General features: G+C 37.4%; 2 protein-coding genes across 4 annotated transcripts in view; both read left to right on the top strand.

Moving 5' to 3' along the window:
* The window catches only part of PIR (pirin), a 121,960-nt gene extending 119,333 nt beyond the window's left edge, over positions 1 to 2,627 (top strand). For all 3 annotated transcript variants that reach the window (XM_036745563.1, XM_036745562.1, XM_036745564.1), the window contains 2 exons: positions 381 to 447; positions 2,317 to 2,627. In XM_036745563.1, the coding sequence (XP_036601458.1) occupies positions 381 to 447; positions 2,317 to 2,432 (183 nt within the window). In that variant the 3' untranslated portion in view covers positions 2,433 to 2,627. The remainder of the gene's footprint in view (positions 1 to 380; positions 448 to 2,316) is intronic.
* An 899-nt stretch (positions 2,628 to 3,526) lies between these two features.
* VEGFD (vascular endothelial growth factor D) overlaps positions 3,527 to 18,129 on the top strand; it is a 74,209-nt gene continuing 59,606 nt past the window's right edge. Inside the window, exon 1 of the mRNA XM_036745561.1 lies at positions 3,527 to 3,616. Within this exon, the coding sequence (XP_036601456.1) occupies positions 3,527 to 3,616 (90 nt within the window). The remainder of the gene's footprint in view (positions 3,617 to 18,129) is intronic.

Genomic DNA, 18,129 nt, shown 5'->3' with positions numbered 1-18,129 from the left:
AAGAAGCAGTGGTCAATACTAAGTCTACAAAAATGATTAGCCTTTTACAAAATGATGGTGGTAGTGTAATATTTATACAGCGTTCCTGACTAAGATTAACTTGATTTCCATTTTCTTTCTATCAGTGTAATTTGGAAATGCTAAAACTTTGCCCTGGCTTAGCCCTTACAGTTTGCTTCCCACTGTGCAATGTAAGGGGTTCATTTTTTCAACCACCAGTGTCACATAGGAAATACTTCAGAATATTCCTAACGTTTAAATCTTGAACTTGAAGCACAGTTTTATCAAAGTGTTGCACATTTTAGTCATTGTCTATTTGGTAGCCAAAAAATTCTAGACATAAGCCTGATTATAATTCAATCCTTCTGTTATTGAATTAGGATCCTGAAAGAAGCCACTTCTTCTTAATAGCTGGGGAACCAATTAAGGAACCAATTGTCCAACATGGTAAGCCAACAGCGATGGTGCTTTTCTTGATTGGTTTTCTTCTTCTTTTTTTCCCTTTTGATAATAGCGAGCATGTTATTACTGCAGAGAATGACAGGATTATATCCTATCCCCCCTAGAGTTCTGAGGACCTTGTTCTACTTCTTAACGTAGAAACGAAAGATTACAGTGTTGGCTCCTGCTGTTCATTCATCATTCACTCAGCGAGTATTTATTGATTATCTACTATGTTTAGGACGTTGTGCTATAATATAAAGCAGAAGACATGTTTCCTATGAGGAGCTTACAAGCTAGCATGTATTTAAACACCCTCTCCTTCTCCTTGTAACTTAAAATTTAAAAAGCGATTTTAGTAATATCCTTGTAGAGTATTACATTTCCCAGTGAAAATAGCTGTTGTGAGTTTCCTAAAAAGTTTTCAAGTCAAAGGGTCATCTCCTCTTCCTCTAACTCCATAACTAACTTGAGGGAGAACTTTTAACTATACTTTTATTCTGTAATATTTGCATTGTAGATAGAACTGCTTAGTTCTATTTACTGAACAACAAACACTGAATCACTTTCATCTTTTGGATAGAGTTTTATTATTACTAAAATAGAAATCCATGTGCAAATATTAAATTAATTTTTCATCTATTTTCATTTTTTCATCTTTTTTTAGCTTTTTATCATCATCTATTTTCTCAATCATCAGATATCGGTACTGAAATCCATGTGCAAATATTAAATTAATTTTTCATCTATTTTCATTTTTTCATCTTTTTTTAGCTTTTTATCATCATCTATTTTCTCAATCATCAGATATCGGTACTATAGCCGTTTTTCTGTGGAATGGTTGTAGATTTGTAGAATTATCATTAGTAAGAGATAGGATAATATTAGAGAGAGAACCAAAAGGGACTGGGGGGAGGGGCATTTGAAATTAAACTTCTCAAGTAGGTCACTCACATCTACTCCAGTCATGAGATAATGACTGTATTAAGTGACAGGTTATTATTAGAAGAGCTAATAATCCACTCTACCTGTCTTAATATTTCTTAGCTTTGGTTTTGCAAAGAAACATTTTTGATAATTGGTCAATATTATGAAAATAACCGGTAAACAGTTTCAAGTTGCTCATCTACAAATTAGCTCTTCTAATAATTGACATTGGTTGGTTGGCATTATGGATGATGAATGGATAAAGTGCTGGACTTAGAGTTGGGAAAATCTGAAACCTAACTAACTAGGCAACCATTAACATCTCTGAGCCTCTGTTTCCTCACTTGGACAATATTTACAAAGCACCAAGCACAGTGCCTGGCGCATAGTAGGTGCTTCATTTGTTCCTTTCCATTCTGCTCGTAGTATCACTCTCACAGGATTGTTGTAAGGCTCAAATGAAGCTAGACATGGAGTCAGGAAGACTTGAGTTCAAATCCAGCTTCAGATAATATAACAACAGGGTTGTTGTCAAGATTAAATGAGTAGCATGTAAAGTGATTTGCAAACCTTAAACATCTTAAAAATCTATAAATCTTAGACATATATGAATGTTATTATTGTGTATAAATTATTATTAATCTTTTTTATTCTTTTCTATTATTCCATTATTGTTCGAGTTTATTATTCTATTATTAATCTATTGTTAATGTATGTAAAGCGCTATGTAAATGTCCACTATTATTATTAATATTATCGTACCCTATCTCTTGGTTTAAGGAGCATTTAATACACTCAGTAGGACCTAAGGGCTGCCAAGCTAGCCCCCCTCCCCCACTTTTCTGCTATAAAAAAATTACAGAAGCTCTGCTCATTGTTCACAGAACCCAGTGAAAACTGCTGTTTTCTGTCGTTCTTGTATGACTGCCTGACGTATTTTTGTTACAGGTCCATTTGTGATGAATACAGAAGCAGAGATTTCTCAAACTATCATTGATTTCAGAAGTGGCAAGAATGGATTTGAAAAAGCCAGAAGTTGGAAATCCAAGATAGGAAACCAATGACAAAGGAACAAGAGCAGGTCTAGCTATTTACCAGATTGTGTCCATTTGTGTTTAACACTTGATGAGCGTTAAAAAAACCCAAATATATACCAGTACTTTTTCAAGATTACACACTGAAGTATGATAAATGTACTTAGTTTTAGTATATGGAAACATGTAGGAGAAGATTTCTGATATATACAAATAAATGTTGCTTCTGTTAAAAAAAAAGAAAGAGAGAAAGTGTCTTATTTTGACCTAAGAACCCTAGACTTCTGTTGGAGGCAGGGAAAGGAGGGAGAGCAGGATGAGGGGTAAATGACGGGGAACAAGTGGATTCAATTTCTTTCTTTTGAAGACCTATTAAGTAAATCCTGTGTCGCAGGCAGTAAATGGATGTCCTGGCTATTTTTTGGAGCCATGTGAGCTATTCAGCGACGGAACTCATCCAAGCCTAGGCTGAAGTTTCATGTTACAGGTTATCTGCTTTAAAATAAGAGTCATCCAGAGTGTTTCAGTGAGTTTTAAAACTGCCACGCTATTGGTAGGAACATAAGAGGATTACGGCCAAGGCTTCACTGCATTTTCTGCCAAAGTCTGTATCAGATTGAAGACACATGCTTCTTCTGCAGGCTTCCATGAAGGCTGTGAAAAAAGTTTTAATACCAAGTTGGATTGCTGCACTCGGCAACTCAAAATATTGGCTGTTGGAATACGTTCTTTAGAAAGAGCTATATTGTGGAGCACGAGACATGTCTGATTTTAAAATCTTCTGGACATGAGATGGATTGGGGGGTGCTTTGCATTTTCAGGTGGAAAGATTTTTTTTAACTTCAGGAACTTCACAGTTAATTTTGAGAACAGAACATAAAAATCTTTTTTTTCTCTCCCATTTCCCCCTACAAGATCACTTCATCAAATACTTTGAGTAGTTGAGGCAGTTACGTTGAATTTGCTTGCCAGTGAATGTTTACTTTCTCAGTTGGAAAATCTGAGGGTCTAGAGAAAACATTTTGAAAACTTTCTTTTTGCAAGGGAAATGTATTTTGAAACAGATTCCTCTGACTGTGAGACGCCAACTTCTTAATAATCTGTGGACATTAAAAAAAATCAGAATGTACACACAGTGGGCAATTGTGAATATTTTCATGGTCTCCTATCTGCATCTCCTGCGGGGATCTAATTATCAGCATGGAGCGGTGAAGGTAGGTGAGCTATATCTGTGAATTGGACAAGTGGAAAATAATTTTCAAGGGGAAAAAAAACTGTACTTTTTCTCTTTTTTTTAACTTGTACTTTCTTGGCTCATCTTAATGGGATTATGTCATATGCTTCCACTTCACTATGCACTTACCTTGTATTAACTTATTACCCAAAATGTATAGATTTAAAGCATGCATTTATTGCAATTTCTACTCTTTTATTTAAAAAAAAGTTTTGAGGTTACTTCCTTAAGAACAAGATATTAATCTCAAATCAAAAAGGGGAATAAATTTATGAAAAGATTTGTCTAGGGGTACTGTGACCAAATACCAGCTTTTAAAAATCTTCTCCAGGGAATTTGCTTCCTTTCATTTGTGGAGTGTTCTTTTGGGGATGGCACAGTGTTCTACATGGAAAACTTGTTTACTTTTATACTACAAATAATTTTGCTGGCTTAATATCCTGGCACTTCCTAAACAGAAAAATTGCTTCTTTGCTCCTTGTTGTTATTGTTTGTTTTTTTGAAGAAATTCAAGATTATGCTGTTTGAGACAAAAGCGTGTGGTAAATATTGGTGAAAAAAAACAAACATGTTTATTTTTGTTATTGCAACTGCCAAGGAAGCATCATATTCTCAGACATTTTTGCAGATGATACTTTTACAAGTTAGAAATAAGGGGCAAAAAAGTCCAGCAAAAATCAAGAGCAGTACCTTTGATCTGGAAATATGCTATTAATTTTGCTGACCAAGTGGAAAGGCTCTAAGAAAAATGTAACTTGCCTCTTTTTCTTTATTCTTTGCAGATGTGGTGGGATTAGAGGGTGGGCTATGGGTGTGAAATACTGAATACACTGTCAGATATGGTTTATGTGTTGGGTTGGATGGGCTGCTTTTTTCCTTTTTTTTAACCTTTGTTACAAGAGTAGGGGAGGAAAAGGGATATATTCAGAAAAGCAGCATTATAAAGACAAAAGATATCAATACAATAATCCTATCAATTAACTGGAATATCATTACAAGAGCACAGTGGCAAGATGTAGTAGAAAGAGCATTGCTTTTGGAGTCAGGGAACCTATGTTTGAATTTCTGAAGAAAGTAGGTATGGTTTTTGTTTTTTTAGACTGCAGCAATTTGAAGCCATTACCATCTCGGCATCTGTCCATGACTAGTAGGAACATTATTGGACTTTTCTTGAGTTTAAAAATTGTATACACTAGAGTCAGGAAGGACTGAGTTCAAATCTGGCTTCAGACACGTACTAGCTGTGTGACCCTGGGCAAGTCACTTAACCCTGTTTGCCTCAGTTTCCTCATCTATAAAATGTACTGGAGAAGGAAGTGGCAGACCATTCCAGTATCTTTGCCATGAAGCCCCATATGGGGTCATGAAGAGTCGGAATGAACAACAATAATACACTACTGATGTGATATAAATAAATGCACTTTTCTCAGATGTTTAGATTTTAACAAATAAATACACGAATGAAAAAAATCATATTGTAATTCAGTTTTGTCATCATCCAAATTTGCTTCCTTATCAACTTCAGTATGGGATATAAGTGTTGGGTAGTGTGTAGGGCAGAGTCTAGATGAGGCAAAGTCTAAGGATCAGGCAAAGCAACAAGCATTTATTAAGCACTTACTGCATGCCAAGCACTGTGTTAAGTTGCTGCTGCTGTTGATTCTTCCTTGGTAAACAAGGACCAAAACTTAGAATATGAACACAAGCAAGACAGTAAAAGGTCTTTTTTGTTGCTGCTGCTGTGCAGTTGTTTCCATCTTGTCTGACTTGTCTGGCTCTTTGTGACCCCATTTGGGATTTTCTTGGCAAAGGTACTGGAGTGGTTTGCCGTTTTCTTCTCCACCTCATTGTACAAGTGAGGGAACTGAGGCAGACAGGGTTAAATGTCTTGCCCAGGGTCACACAGCTAATAAGTATCTGAGCCCAGATTTGACTGACTCCAGGCCCGGCACCCTGTCTACTGTGCCACCAAGCTGCCTTGATTTTAAAGACCTCATACTCTAGTGGAGGAAGACATTATATAAAAGAGAGTTGAAAAGGTGGGTGGGGGATCGGAAAAGTCAAGAGCAGTGCCCACACTGAAATCTGGAGAGCCAGTAGCAGAGCTGGGAAGAGAATGAAATTAGGACCCTCCCCATAATAGATGCTCAAGAAGGCACTCAGGGGGCGGGGGTGGGGGGTGGGGGCCAGTGAGAAGGCCATGGAAAAAGATGAGTGTTCCAGGGTGAGGAAACTCCAGACACTGAGGAAAATTCCAGGTTGGGACAGCAGCTGAGACATGGTGACAAAGTCCAGAAAGTCAGAAGATCTTAGATAGGAATGAAGATTGGACAGCCTGGGCCGAAATGTTGGATCCTGCTCTTATATGCTATCCTTACCAACTCCTAGAAGAAAAAAAAAGCTGTGATTTGAATGAATAATTTAAAAAAAACTCAATTATTTGAAGTACGTAAAAAGGGTTAAAACTGAGATTTTTTTTAAAAAAAAGCAAACTGGGGCTTTTTTCAAAAGCAGTGAGTAAAGCACCGGCCCTGGAGTCAGGAGGACCTGAGTTCAAATCCAGCCTCAGACACTTGACACATGTACTAGCTGTGTGACCTTGGGCGTCACAACCCCAATTGCCCCGCCAAAAAGCAAAAAAAAAAAAAGTATCAATTCACAAATGGGGGGAGGGAGGGGAAGGGGAGAGAAGGGAGAAGCCCAGAGTGAATTTCTCTCTCTTCCTGCCACATTCCCTATAGCAATGAAGTTTTGTAGAAATGCAAAAGAAAAAAAAATGCAGAAAGCGTGACCAGTTTTGAGATGGGGAGAGGAGTAGGCCCGGGAGACCCAACCAAGGGAGCAGCATGAGTATACCACAGGAAGGGAAAAGATACTGGGACCCTACCATACTGGAGGATATATATGCAGGTTTCTCCAGCAGAGGAGCTGTTAAACTTGGCCAGTGGTTTCTACGAAGATAAGAAAGTGTATGTCACGATAAAACATGAACAAGATGGAGCAAAGATGGACTGGACGATAGTACATTTAAGTGATTTTAGAACTGGTTGCCTAATTGGACCCCAAAGAATATTGACTAATGGATGGAGGTCAACTTGAAGAGGCTTTGCTAGCAGAATGCCCCAAGGCTTCATCCCTATCTCTCTCTGTTCCTTTCAAGATTTTTATCAATAACATGACTTAAGACATAGATAACATGCCTCTCAAACTTAGCTTTTTACTTAATTGACTACCATAATTCAAGCATGACTGCCCAGATGTTTGGCTTCTTTTATGTTATGTTATTGTATGTTATTCAGACTTGTCCAAGTTTCTGACAGTGTAGTGCAATGGTGGGTACACTATGGGTGTTGAATGAAGGTTCACAAAATGACTGACAGCTCTATAGTCTGTTGGGCTGGGGACAGCATTATTTCCAAATTCCTGGATTCCCCCAGCCATTTCTGGCTGAGTTTGTCTACTTTTCCTTCCCTTGCCTACTCTTGCACTCTCTTATCTTCTCTCTCCTTTCTCTTTACCCAACCGTGCAAGACTTAAGTGTTGGATGAGGAGGGAATTTATACTTAGGGCTGTGCTCTGAAAAAACAGTAGAATCTTGTATGGAGTTTAAATTATTTAGATTCTAGAGGAGACCGGACTAATTCCAAGATCCAGCAGAACCTTAGGAAGTGGCACCTGTTCTCCTGCAGGCACCACATAATTCACAGCTGGATGCCACTTGCCTATCCTGGACACAGTCACTAAAGTGCATAAAATTAAAAAAGAAAAACAACCTAGAAGTGTACTCATTTGCTTATTAGAAGGAGGAAAGAACTTCCTAAGGTATATGTTTGAAAATATAATTGACATTAGTTTCACTAGAGTTACTATATAAGCATGTATTTGTCTTCCTATCAGACAGACACCAAGGATACAATTGAGTCGGCAGTTTTTCAGGATAGCTATTAACAGCTCATATCTATGCCATTTATTTCTTCTCAGCAAATGACCTTACAGCTATGTGTGCTGAGTCTGGCATTGCTATACACAGTTTTTCCTGCTAATCTCTTCAGGTCATTTTTAAAATGGTAGTCTACAAGTTACATGACATGGTATCACATTGCTAACGTCAAAGAGCGGTTCACACAATGCCTTGCATATCAAATGCTAGGCCTCCTTATTTGATGTACTTCTTCAATTAAGATTCTAGTTAGTTGATAACATGGAAGAATTTTGCACTAACTTTCTTTGGATTCCTGGTAACACCAAATAAAACAAGACACCATCAACAACAAATAATGTTGATTGTGGAAACAATGGTGACACTATGCTACGTGGGACAGGTGAATAATTCTAAAATTTGGAGTAGTTTGAAAAAAAACCTAACACTAGAGAGATTTTATGCTTTATGAAACCATCCCATATGCCGCTTCAGGACAGAGTAGTTGAATAAACAACTACACAACTAATTGTTGAGTTAATGCCAATGGCCTAACGCCAAAGTCCAGCACAGGTTAGAAAAAATAATTGAGTTTAGTTGTCAATAAGCATTTATAAACTGCTTACTAGGCCTTATGATGCTAATCATTAGGTGTACAATAGAATAAAAGGTTAAAGAAATCCCTGCCTTCATGGAACTCACATTCTAATGGAGGAAAAGAATAGGGACTTAACCAATGAAGATTAGAGTCCCTTGCATAGGGTCACATAATCAGAGTATGTTTTCCTGGTTTCAAGGCTGCCTTTATATCCACAATGCTACAGCTGCCTCTGGAGAAGACAGTATCTAATTAACTAGGTGTATACAAGATATAGCAAGAATAGATGGAAGGGAATCTCAAAAGGGAAGACTCTAGTAGGCAAGAAGTGTTAGAACATCTTCTAGGACAGTGTTTCCCAAACTTATTTGACCTACCATCTCCTTTTCCAAAAAAAAAAAAAATTACTCAGTACTCCCTCTAATATACTTTCTTTTACCCTTTAATGTTTTTTTATTTGCATCATTTCAAAAAATATATTTTTTAAAATGACACATCTTAAATTTAATAACTTATTATAAATTTGTGATTTTTTCCTGCATTGAAATTTTGGTGATGTGATATTGTGTCATGTAACCTTATAGTATTGGGTTGCAAACAAGTCATTACACACACATATTCCTGTTGATTCATGCTGGGCTTCCTGAGATATGCTTGCCTGCCAACACTTGCTCGCTAAGACCTGTCAGTAGACTTTACCACTGATCAGTTATAACTTGCATTTTGTGTGTTAATTTGGAAAATATTGTAATCATTACAACTTTAACTCTTTACACAATAGATGAAACATGTATGAATGTTTTTTCAAAATTTTGTTCTCTTCTTTCTTTATGCTTCCACCTCCCCCTTATTTTTATTCAATGCCCCACTGTATAGTTCCAATGCCCTGCTGGGGGGAGGTGCGTTTTGCCCACCTTGGGAACCTATGTATTTAGGGGATATATATGAACAGAGAGACACCAGGTGTAGCACGTAGAAAGCTGACCTCAGAGTCAGGAAGACCTGGATTATAGTCCTGCTTCTAACACATACTGGCCATGTGATCTGGAGTAAGTCTTTTAACCTCTCAGTGTTCCCAGGCCACCATCTAATTGGAACCTTAGTTTGGAAAGCAATTGCAATTTTCTTTTCATTGAGAGAGTTTCCTCCCTGGTAATTGGGAACAGCTAGATGGTTCAATGGATAATGTGTTGGGTCTGCAGTCAGGAAGACCTAAGTTCAAATCCAGCATCAGATACTTACTAACTGTGTGATCCTGGACAAGTCACTTAACCTATGTTTGCTTTAACCCACTGGAAAAGGAAATGACAAACCACTCCAGTATCTTTGCCAAGAAAACTCCATGGACAGTAAGGGCCCCTGGGTCACAAAGTGTCCTTTATTGAACAACAACAAGTTCCCTATACCAGTGAAATAATAGGTCTGGCCCCCAAAATAACTCACACAAGTCACGTCTGCCCTCTTTCCTAATGGCATGGCCCCTTCTCTCCCATTAAACTCCACTTTAAGTGAGCTTAACAAAATAATTGTCTGTCACAAAACAAGGACACTGCAACATCAATGCTTCCTGAATCTCACTTGACGCTCACTGACATTTTTCAAATTGGAAAATGTCTTAGTTCTTTTTAACTCTTGCTGCACCTATCCTTAATCCTTTAGTAATTGGTCAAAAGGCAAACTTACTCAAATTCAGTGACTAGACTGAATTCTCATAAGAAATGGAAGATTGAGCCTCTCACTGGTATCCTATATGTACCTCATAATCTTGGTAGAAAATATAACACCTGATTACAAAATGCTATCTAAGCAAGCTTGCCCTCCTGCACCAAACATGAGGGACAGCCAAGGTGATCCAAAAGCCACTTGTTTGAAAGGAAGCCAAAAGCTAATTTAATAATAGCTCACAGTCCAATACATTTTAACTACTAAAATACAGCTTTAAGTTTGAATAAATATTTGACCAATGCTGATAGCTCTATCCTCACAGTTTGCCAATTCAGCATTCTGTTTTCTGTCTTGTTTTCATTTTAAATAAGTTTTTATTGATTTATCTTTCAATATCATCACAATTTTACCAAGTGTTCCTCCTGTAAACCTTTTAGAGAGTCATTCCCTATATCAAATAGTGTTTTTGAAGAAAAAAAGAGGAGAAAAATCAGCATAAGTAATCAACACATTGAAAAAGTCTGCAAATATTTTCAGTGAACACTTGTGGACCTCCTACCTCTATAAAAGTGTGAGTGGTGGGAGTATCTACTCATATCTCTTCTTTTAAGCAATGCTTGTTCTTTGTAATTTTGCAAATTCACTTTTGATTTTTGTTATAATTATTCTTTCTCCTTACATTTACTTTATTCACTGTGTTTATTGTTTTCTTCTTGCTTCACTCTGCATCAGTCCATGGAGATCTTCCCATGCTTCTCTATATTCATCTCATTTATCATTTCTTACAGTGTGATTAATATTCCATGACACTGATTTACTATGATTTACACAGGCATTCCCCAGTCTATGGGTATTTATTTTATTTACAAAGCTTTGATATCATAAAAAAAAGTGCTGCTATAAATATTTTGGCATATATGAGGAGTTTGTTCTTAATGGTCTCCTTTGGGTATAAAAATTTGAGTTGTCATCCGGCCAGGTGTCCTCAACTCTATATACTACATCTGCTGTCTCTGTATATTTGTAACTCCCAGAAGATACTTCCAGTCCCCCTAATTATTAGTGCCTTCCTAAATGAAATCATCTTCTATCTACTCTGTATATATCTTTTATGTACCTAGCCATTTATGTTATCTCCCCTATTTGAATACCATAATGCCAGATCATAATTACTTTGAGGCAAACTTTTAGTCCACTATGGCCACATGTTAGGACCCGAGTGTCAAATAGGCTAGCCCAGGTATATCTCAGGAGCTAAGGATGGTTCTTATGTCTTTAAATACAACAAAACTTTATTTGATAATGTAAAAGCTATTCTTACCTCATGGGCCATGGAAAAAAACAGGCAGTAGTTTAAAGGCTGTCATTTGCTGACCCTTCACTGTACCATGCTGCCTTTCGCCATTTAGCTTTCTAATATCTTTTAACAATGACTTAAAATATTTTATGTATGTAAAGTACCCATGCCTCTACTAAAGTTCTACTTCAATTCCTTTTCACAGCATAAAGGTGACTCTGGATTCCTGAAATGGAGACCAGTAAAGCTCAACTTCTCCTACCAAGCCTGAAAGGCTTAGAATATGATCCTGGCCATGGGCTGTGTCAAATAAGGACCAACCTAATTAGATATAAGGAGGCGTATCCCCTGGAGGTTGGCCATTAGGTAATGACAGTTTTTTGGCCACATCTTACTAATGTAAGGAAGCATTGAGTTCCTTAATGGAGTTAGTGACCCATGCCAATGGAATCATAAATATATAGCATAATATATAGCATAAATATAGTAGTACCTTTGTAAAAAAATAGTATATATAATATGTAGCATAAATATGTAGCATAATACATAGCATAAATACAGTAATACCCTTGTATAAAGTATCACTCATACTGGTTTTGGACAATATAGGCAAAATACATGTAGGCATCATCCTAGATTTATCCCTTGTGGTTTTTAGCTATATTTCCATGATTTATCTCCCAGTTTTTCCTTCAACGCATAGTTAAGATATTTCATTACAGGTGAGGAGAATAGAACCAAGTCTATTAATTCCCCATCATCGTTTCCTAGATCTATATGTTCATTAAACTATATACATATACCATATTGGGGGTTTTCATGACCACTTAGGGTATTTTTTTGGAAGGGGGAAAGCAGGGCAATTGGGGTTAAGTGACTTACCCAACGTTACACAGCTAGTGTGGCAAGTGTTTGAGATCTGATTTGAACTCAGGTCTTCCTGACTCCAAGGCCAGTGCTCTACTAACTCCTCACCTAGCTGCCCCCACTTAGGGTATTCTTAAGAAGAACAAGTTTTGCCGTGGGATTTGGCATGAAATATAACTAGCTGAGATGGTGAAGATTTATACTCTTCAAGTCATTTTTCATTGAGGCAGATGAGGAGCACAGAAAAACACCCACATCTGGCTCAGAGATCCATTTTAAAGCTGAAGTATGATTGATGAGACTTTTCCTCTGATGAGACTTTACTTCATGGGCAATGGAAAAACATATAATACAAGCCCAACAAAATATTATGCAAGAGAAATCACAATTCTAGGAAGGTGACTGTGATAGAGATTAGTTAGTTAATTCAGCCCATGGCTCTGACCTAGAGAATTATAGACACAGCTACTGCTTTTCTCTATTCACAAATGACCTTGAAAACGGTGTAGCCATTTGGTTGAAGGAAGGACCATAGTTCAGGGTTTTTTTTTTTAAGAAATACAGTGGTAAACATTTCAATATATTTTGTTTCCTTCATAATCTTATGTATTTTATTTTATATATTTTAAAAAATTATTCCAAGAAGGGATCCATAGGCTTTATCAGACTGCCGGAGGGATCCATAAAAAAAGGGGGTGAATTTAGGCTTTATATAAGGGAAACCTTCCTAACAATTAAATAACCAAAATGGGAATGGCATGCCTTGGGAGGCAATGGCTTTCCCCTCAATGGAAGCCTTTGCATTGAATGACCACTTGTAGGTACTAGTTGGAGTAAGATGGTCTTTGAAATCCCATCCAACTCAGGGATTCTATGCATAAGCCTTATATATGTGGAAGACAGAGCAGCCCCAGATACCCAATAGGTCTTCTGCATCGACCATCTCTTTTCCTTACCCTGATTTCAGCAGTATCCTTGCCCCTACTTAAAAGCTAAAACTACATCTGCTTAATTGGAACATGAACAAAGGTTAAGAACTACTGACCTAAATGGTCTCTTCAATCACCTCTAGATATGGAAGTATGCATCTATGATTTATGATTTTACAACAACAGAATGATTTGGGAGATGAAAATTTCTATTTGTAACTGGCCATCTTATCTCTCCTCGTTTTACAGATAAGGATATTGACACCTAAGAACTCTGTGATTTTCTTAAGGTCACCTAGATAAGTAATGTCGACCTGGAAGTTTGGTTAAAAGAGGCAAACAGGCTAGGTATTATGTAAATTTATGTTGTTTATTCCCTTAAAGCTAGATGAAACTAGTGAACATACATGGAGCCAGAATGTAAATTCTGACTGACTGATAAAAGAATGACCAGGCTTAAATACATTTTAGAACAATCCCAATACAGGATGCCTGTGTCCCTCATATTTATGGCCTCCATATATATTTAACCATACCATGAGAAAGGAAATTTCTTAGTTGAATAAGTTGTAAATACAGTAAGACAAGACAATTGGCAAAGTGTCAATTGGAAATTACAACCCCAGGATATCTGTGTTTCCCCTGTATAGCATATGTCCATAGCATACCAAGATAAGCCTAGGCAGCCCGTCCTTTATTGGTTAGAAACAGGAAAAATGCTCCTAGTCAGCCTGATCTGCTCTTAAAGTTGCTGAGACAGAAAAGGACATTTTTAGAGCAAAGCAAAGCATATCTGGTTGATTAGTTCAGGCTTTGGCCTTTATTGGGGTTCAAATGATCTGAAATGATTATTAGTAAGCATTATAGGAAAGGTTAGTCTTAACTTTTAATTTACATAAATTAAAATATGCTATACCTTGCAGTGATTTAACAGAAGTCAGTAATTTTTAAGAAATGAAGAAATTCTCACTTTACCAATCTGGGCCTTGGTTTCCTCATCTTTAAAATGAAGGATGGGGTATTGTTGGAGTAAGTGATTTTCAAAACTTTTCCCCACTCTAAATTCAGTTATTCTATTTAACCATTGCTTTTTGCTCTAGGTTGGGATCATGGAGGGAGGAAGAGAACAGAGTTGAGTAGATATGCAAAGATATAAGAAGTCTCCAATTAAACTACTCAAGGTATTTTCTCCCTTGGGTCTCCAACCAATACAAATCTATCAATCAATCAACCAATAAACATTTGTTAAGAGCCTACTATGTACCGGAGACTGTGTTACACACTGGGGACACAAAAAGAGACAAAAGACAGTCCCTGCCCTCAAGGAGCTTACGATCTAATTGGAGCTGTGTTCTTCACCTTTGAGGTCTAATTTGAAAGGAGAGAATGTACTCTGTCCCATCAAGAGGCAACATGGTATGGTGCAGAGAATGCTAGATTTGGCATCAAAGGCACTGTGTTCAAATCTTGACTATCCCACTTACTATTTGTGCAAACTTGGGCAAGTCAAGCTCTGTGGCTTCAGTTTTCCTTATCTTTAAAGTAGGGTGCTAGCACTAGATGACCTCCTTCAACTCTAAGTCTAAGATCTAGAGATAGCCACCAATTTTGCAGTCCATACAAGGATGCTGGGGAGAGAGATGAAGCAAATTCCAGTGAAAACTGACAGTGCCTTGGGCCCATGAATGCAGATTTTAAAGATGCAGGGGCTTCCTCTGTCTTCCCTGGTTTGGAAAGAGGTGGAAAGAAGGAAAATGAGTACTATACTAAAACCATAACCCTGGCTAGATACCCCTTGGTCTGTTCAAAATAGATCAGGAATTTCCCATTGATAGGAAAGGAAATTATTCTCTTTGGATTGAGTAGGAGATTTGGGAAATGTGAAGGGTAAAGAAGACAGAAGAGGATATGATCCTCTATCTTCCCTCCCACCTCCATGGCTATACATACAGCAAGATATCAGGAAATAGGGTCTCCCCACTGAGAAATGGAAATTGTCATCATCATTACTAACAGTAACAATAATTATATAGGGAGGGGCCTATTGTTCCATTCATATTGAGGACTTCAGATGAGGAAACTACTGCTCCCAATGCAGTTCCACCTTCTCCAGAACATATAATCTTAGAGAATAAATCTCTTGCTGTCAGAGACAGGACTTGAACTCAGGTCTTCCTGGCTTTGAGACTAACGATCCATGTAGTACACTGTGCTACCCCACAACATGGGCAATATGTTCCAGAGGGTGTGCTTGCTGGAATCAGTTCATATGTAAACTTTTAAGTTTTCAGTGAACGCTTGTCATTTATACCTTGGAAATTCGCAAACACTGCAAGGACTTGATTTATTGTTTTGTTGATTGTCTTGACTTGGCAAAGGGATACAGAAAATGTTATTAATGCAACTCAACTTAAAAGTATGTCCTTTTTGGAGAGCTTGCTATAAAACAATTATCAGCTATCAATAGCAGTAGATGTAAAGGAATAAATAGCAAGGTAGCAACTTGTCCCTAAACAGTTTCCCAGAGCCCTTTCTATCTGAATCCCATAAAAAAGAGGAGACTAAGATAACAGCAACAACAATAACAGCTCATGTTTATATGGGGTCTTAAGGTTTACAAGGCACTTTATTGACAACAACCTGTGAGACAGATAACCTTATTTTCCAGATGAGGAAACTTGAGCTCAGAGATGTTAAATGCTTTGCCCAAGGTCACACAGCTAAATAACTGTTCCTCCTTGTTGACCATCTCAGAAAACTGGAATAGTAGACCTTAGGAAACAAGAAAATCAGGCTTACTTGTTCAGCATGTAGAACGTCAGACTCCTTTTCATCAGTAAATAGTAAAAGAGAACATTTCATTAAAATGACACATTATCAAACATTCTATTTTTGTAAAGAAAAGGAAATTGACTTTTGGGGCATTCATGTTTTTCTGATGTTGTCCAAACAGTTCAGTTAGGATTATAAGAATGATTTTTATCTTAATGGCTAACACCTTAGGCAATCATTTGGGCTTTTAGAAAGGATTCTCTTTTCTCCACTGGCAGAGTGGGGCTTTAATAACTGCAGTACATCTCAGAGAAAAATCACTATCACATTGAAAATTCTGTATCAGAAATGTTTTAAATTGCTGTTTAGCTTTGATTTTCCATTGTGGGGTGTGTGTGTGTGTGTGAGGGGCTTTGTATACTTTTAAAGACTCTGTTATTGCCTTTGCTCCATCCTGTGGTAAGCCAGGGCAATAGTGAATTTGATTGTAAGAAGAGTAAGAATGAGGAATTCTCATTCTCCCTGACCTCCCTCAAGGATGATAGACTGAGAACATCTAGGAACTTCAGAAGCCCCTGAGATGAACCCTTTCATTTTAGTGAAAAGGAGTTTGAGTCCCATTTTAGTAAGTGACTCAGCTGAAGTGACATAAGCAGTAAATATCATAGGTGAATTTGAACCCAGATCCTTGGACTCCCAGGCCAGTACTCTTTCTACTGAAGCATACCAAGAAAGCAAGAAACCGAGAAGAGTTTCTAACTTTACAATCATTTCATTTGTTCCATTATTTAGATTAATCCTAGAAGGTATTTGGAATAAAGTTCACCATTACAGATGTCACTGGGGAAAGTGAGTATAAAATCAGTGAAAATTAGAAATTTCTTTGTGATTACCAGGAGCATATATTGGTCATAATCAAAGATCTAAACATGCCTTATTTACAAATACCAGAGAGAGAAAGGTTCCTATGAGTGGGGGGATTAGCAATGGCTTTATGGAGCTGGTACTTCAGCTGCTTCTAGAAACAAGTAAGCTGGTACCTGTGCCCAAATGAACATAAACTTTGATCATTGAAACCTTACAAGATATCTTGGTGTTTATGACCTAGATTTCTTTATAAGAATTGTGCCTTAAGCCAAATTCACTTGGCTCTCATAGATTGGTCAACAATAAGTTCCAGCCCAAGCCTCACTCAGGTCATTGTTTGGGTTCTGATGGCTCAGAGTGGGTGTATATAGTAATTGTTTGTGTTTTGTCCAGAAACCCTGAGTATTTTTTTTTGGACTAAGTCAAAGAGGCCATTCTTTGTCTCATTTTTTTACCTAGCTTTAGTCATTGAAGGGTTATTGCCTCAGACAAACTGAGACCTTGGAAAGACCTTAACTTAAAAATGCCAAGGTCTCTCACTGCATTGGAGCCATTTCCAGTTGTCCTGATCTATATCTTACCACTGGACCCAGATGGCTGCAGAGGCTGGTGACTTTACGCTTAAATCCAATTCACTTGCAAGTCATGACATCACCTTCCTGATATCATTGGTCCTCTTTGAGAATGAAAGACAAACCACAAAGTGAGGCAATATAACTAATATGGAAATATGTTTTATATGATGCACATGTATAACCTATATCAAATTGCTTACTGTTTTAGGGAGGGGAGGGAGGGATTTAGGACTCAAAATTAAAAAAAAACAAATGCTAAAAATTATTTTTACATGCAATTGGGAAGAATTAAAATATTATTAAGAAAGGAAGGAAGGAAGGAAGAAAAAGAAAGAAGGAAGGAAGAGAGAGAGAGAGGTAAGTGAGGGATTCTACGAGACAGAAGTGAGGTTGGAGTGAATTGTAGGCAGGGATTATGTCCATTGCAAAAGTACCAGAAATGTCGTGCCATGTATGAGAAATAGAGAGGATAGTTTTGGCTGAAACGTTGAGTGCAGGAAGGGAAGTAATATAGAACAAGTCTTGAAAGATAGGTTGAGGTCCACTTATGAAGGGCTTTAAAAGTTAAATGAGTTGTTTATATTTTATTCTAGAGGCAATAGGGAGCCAGTGAAGTTTATTGAGTAAGAGACTAATGTAATTAGATCTGGACTGAAGGAAAATAACTTCTCATAACTTTTACATGTACTCGGCATTTCCTTATCTGTCTACATATTCTATCTTCCACACACATACCCCACAGCAGCAGGCAAGCTCTTTAATGGAAGGGATGACTTACTTTTTTGGTCTTTGTAGCACCTTGCATATAATGGGCACTTTTAATATTTTTCTTGAACTGCATTGATTCACACAGGTTAGAACACAAAACTAGGACATATGGCTAACTTACCAGATGGTAGAATCAGACTCCAAAAAGATCTCTACAAGCTTCAAGAGAGTTAAGTGTAAAGTCTTATGCTGAGGTTTAAAAAATCTACTGGACAAACACAAAATGGGGGAGATAC

This window comes from Trichosurus vulpecula, chromosome 2 (genome assembly GCF_011100635.1).
Source record: "Trichosurus vulpecula isolate mTriVul1 chromosome 2, mTriVul1.pri, whole genome shotgun sequence".
NCBI lineage: Eukaryota > Metazoa > Chordata > Mammalia > Diprotodontia > Phalangeridae > Trichosurus > Trichosurus vulpecula.
The sequence above is the reverse complement of the archived record's forward strand: the minus strand, read 5'-3'. Positions and strand labels throughout refer to the sequence as shown.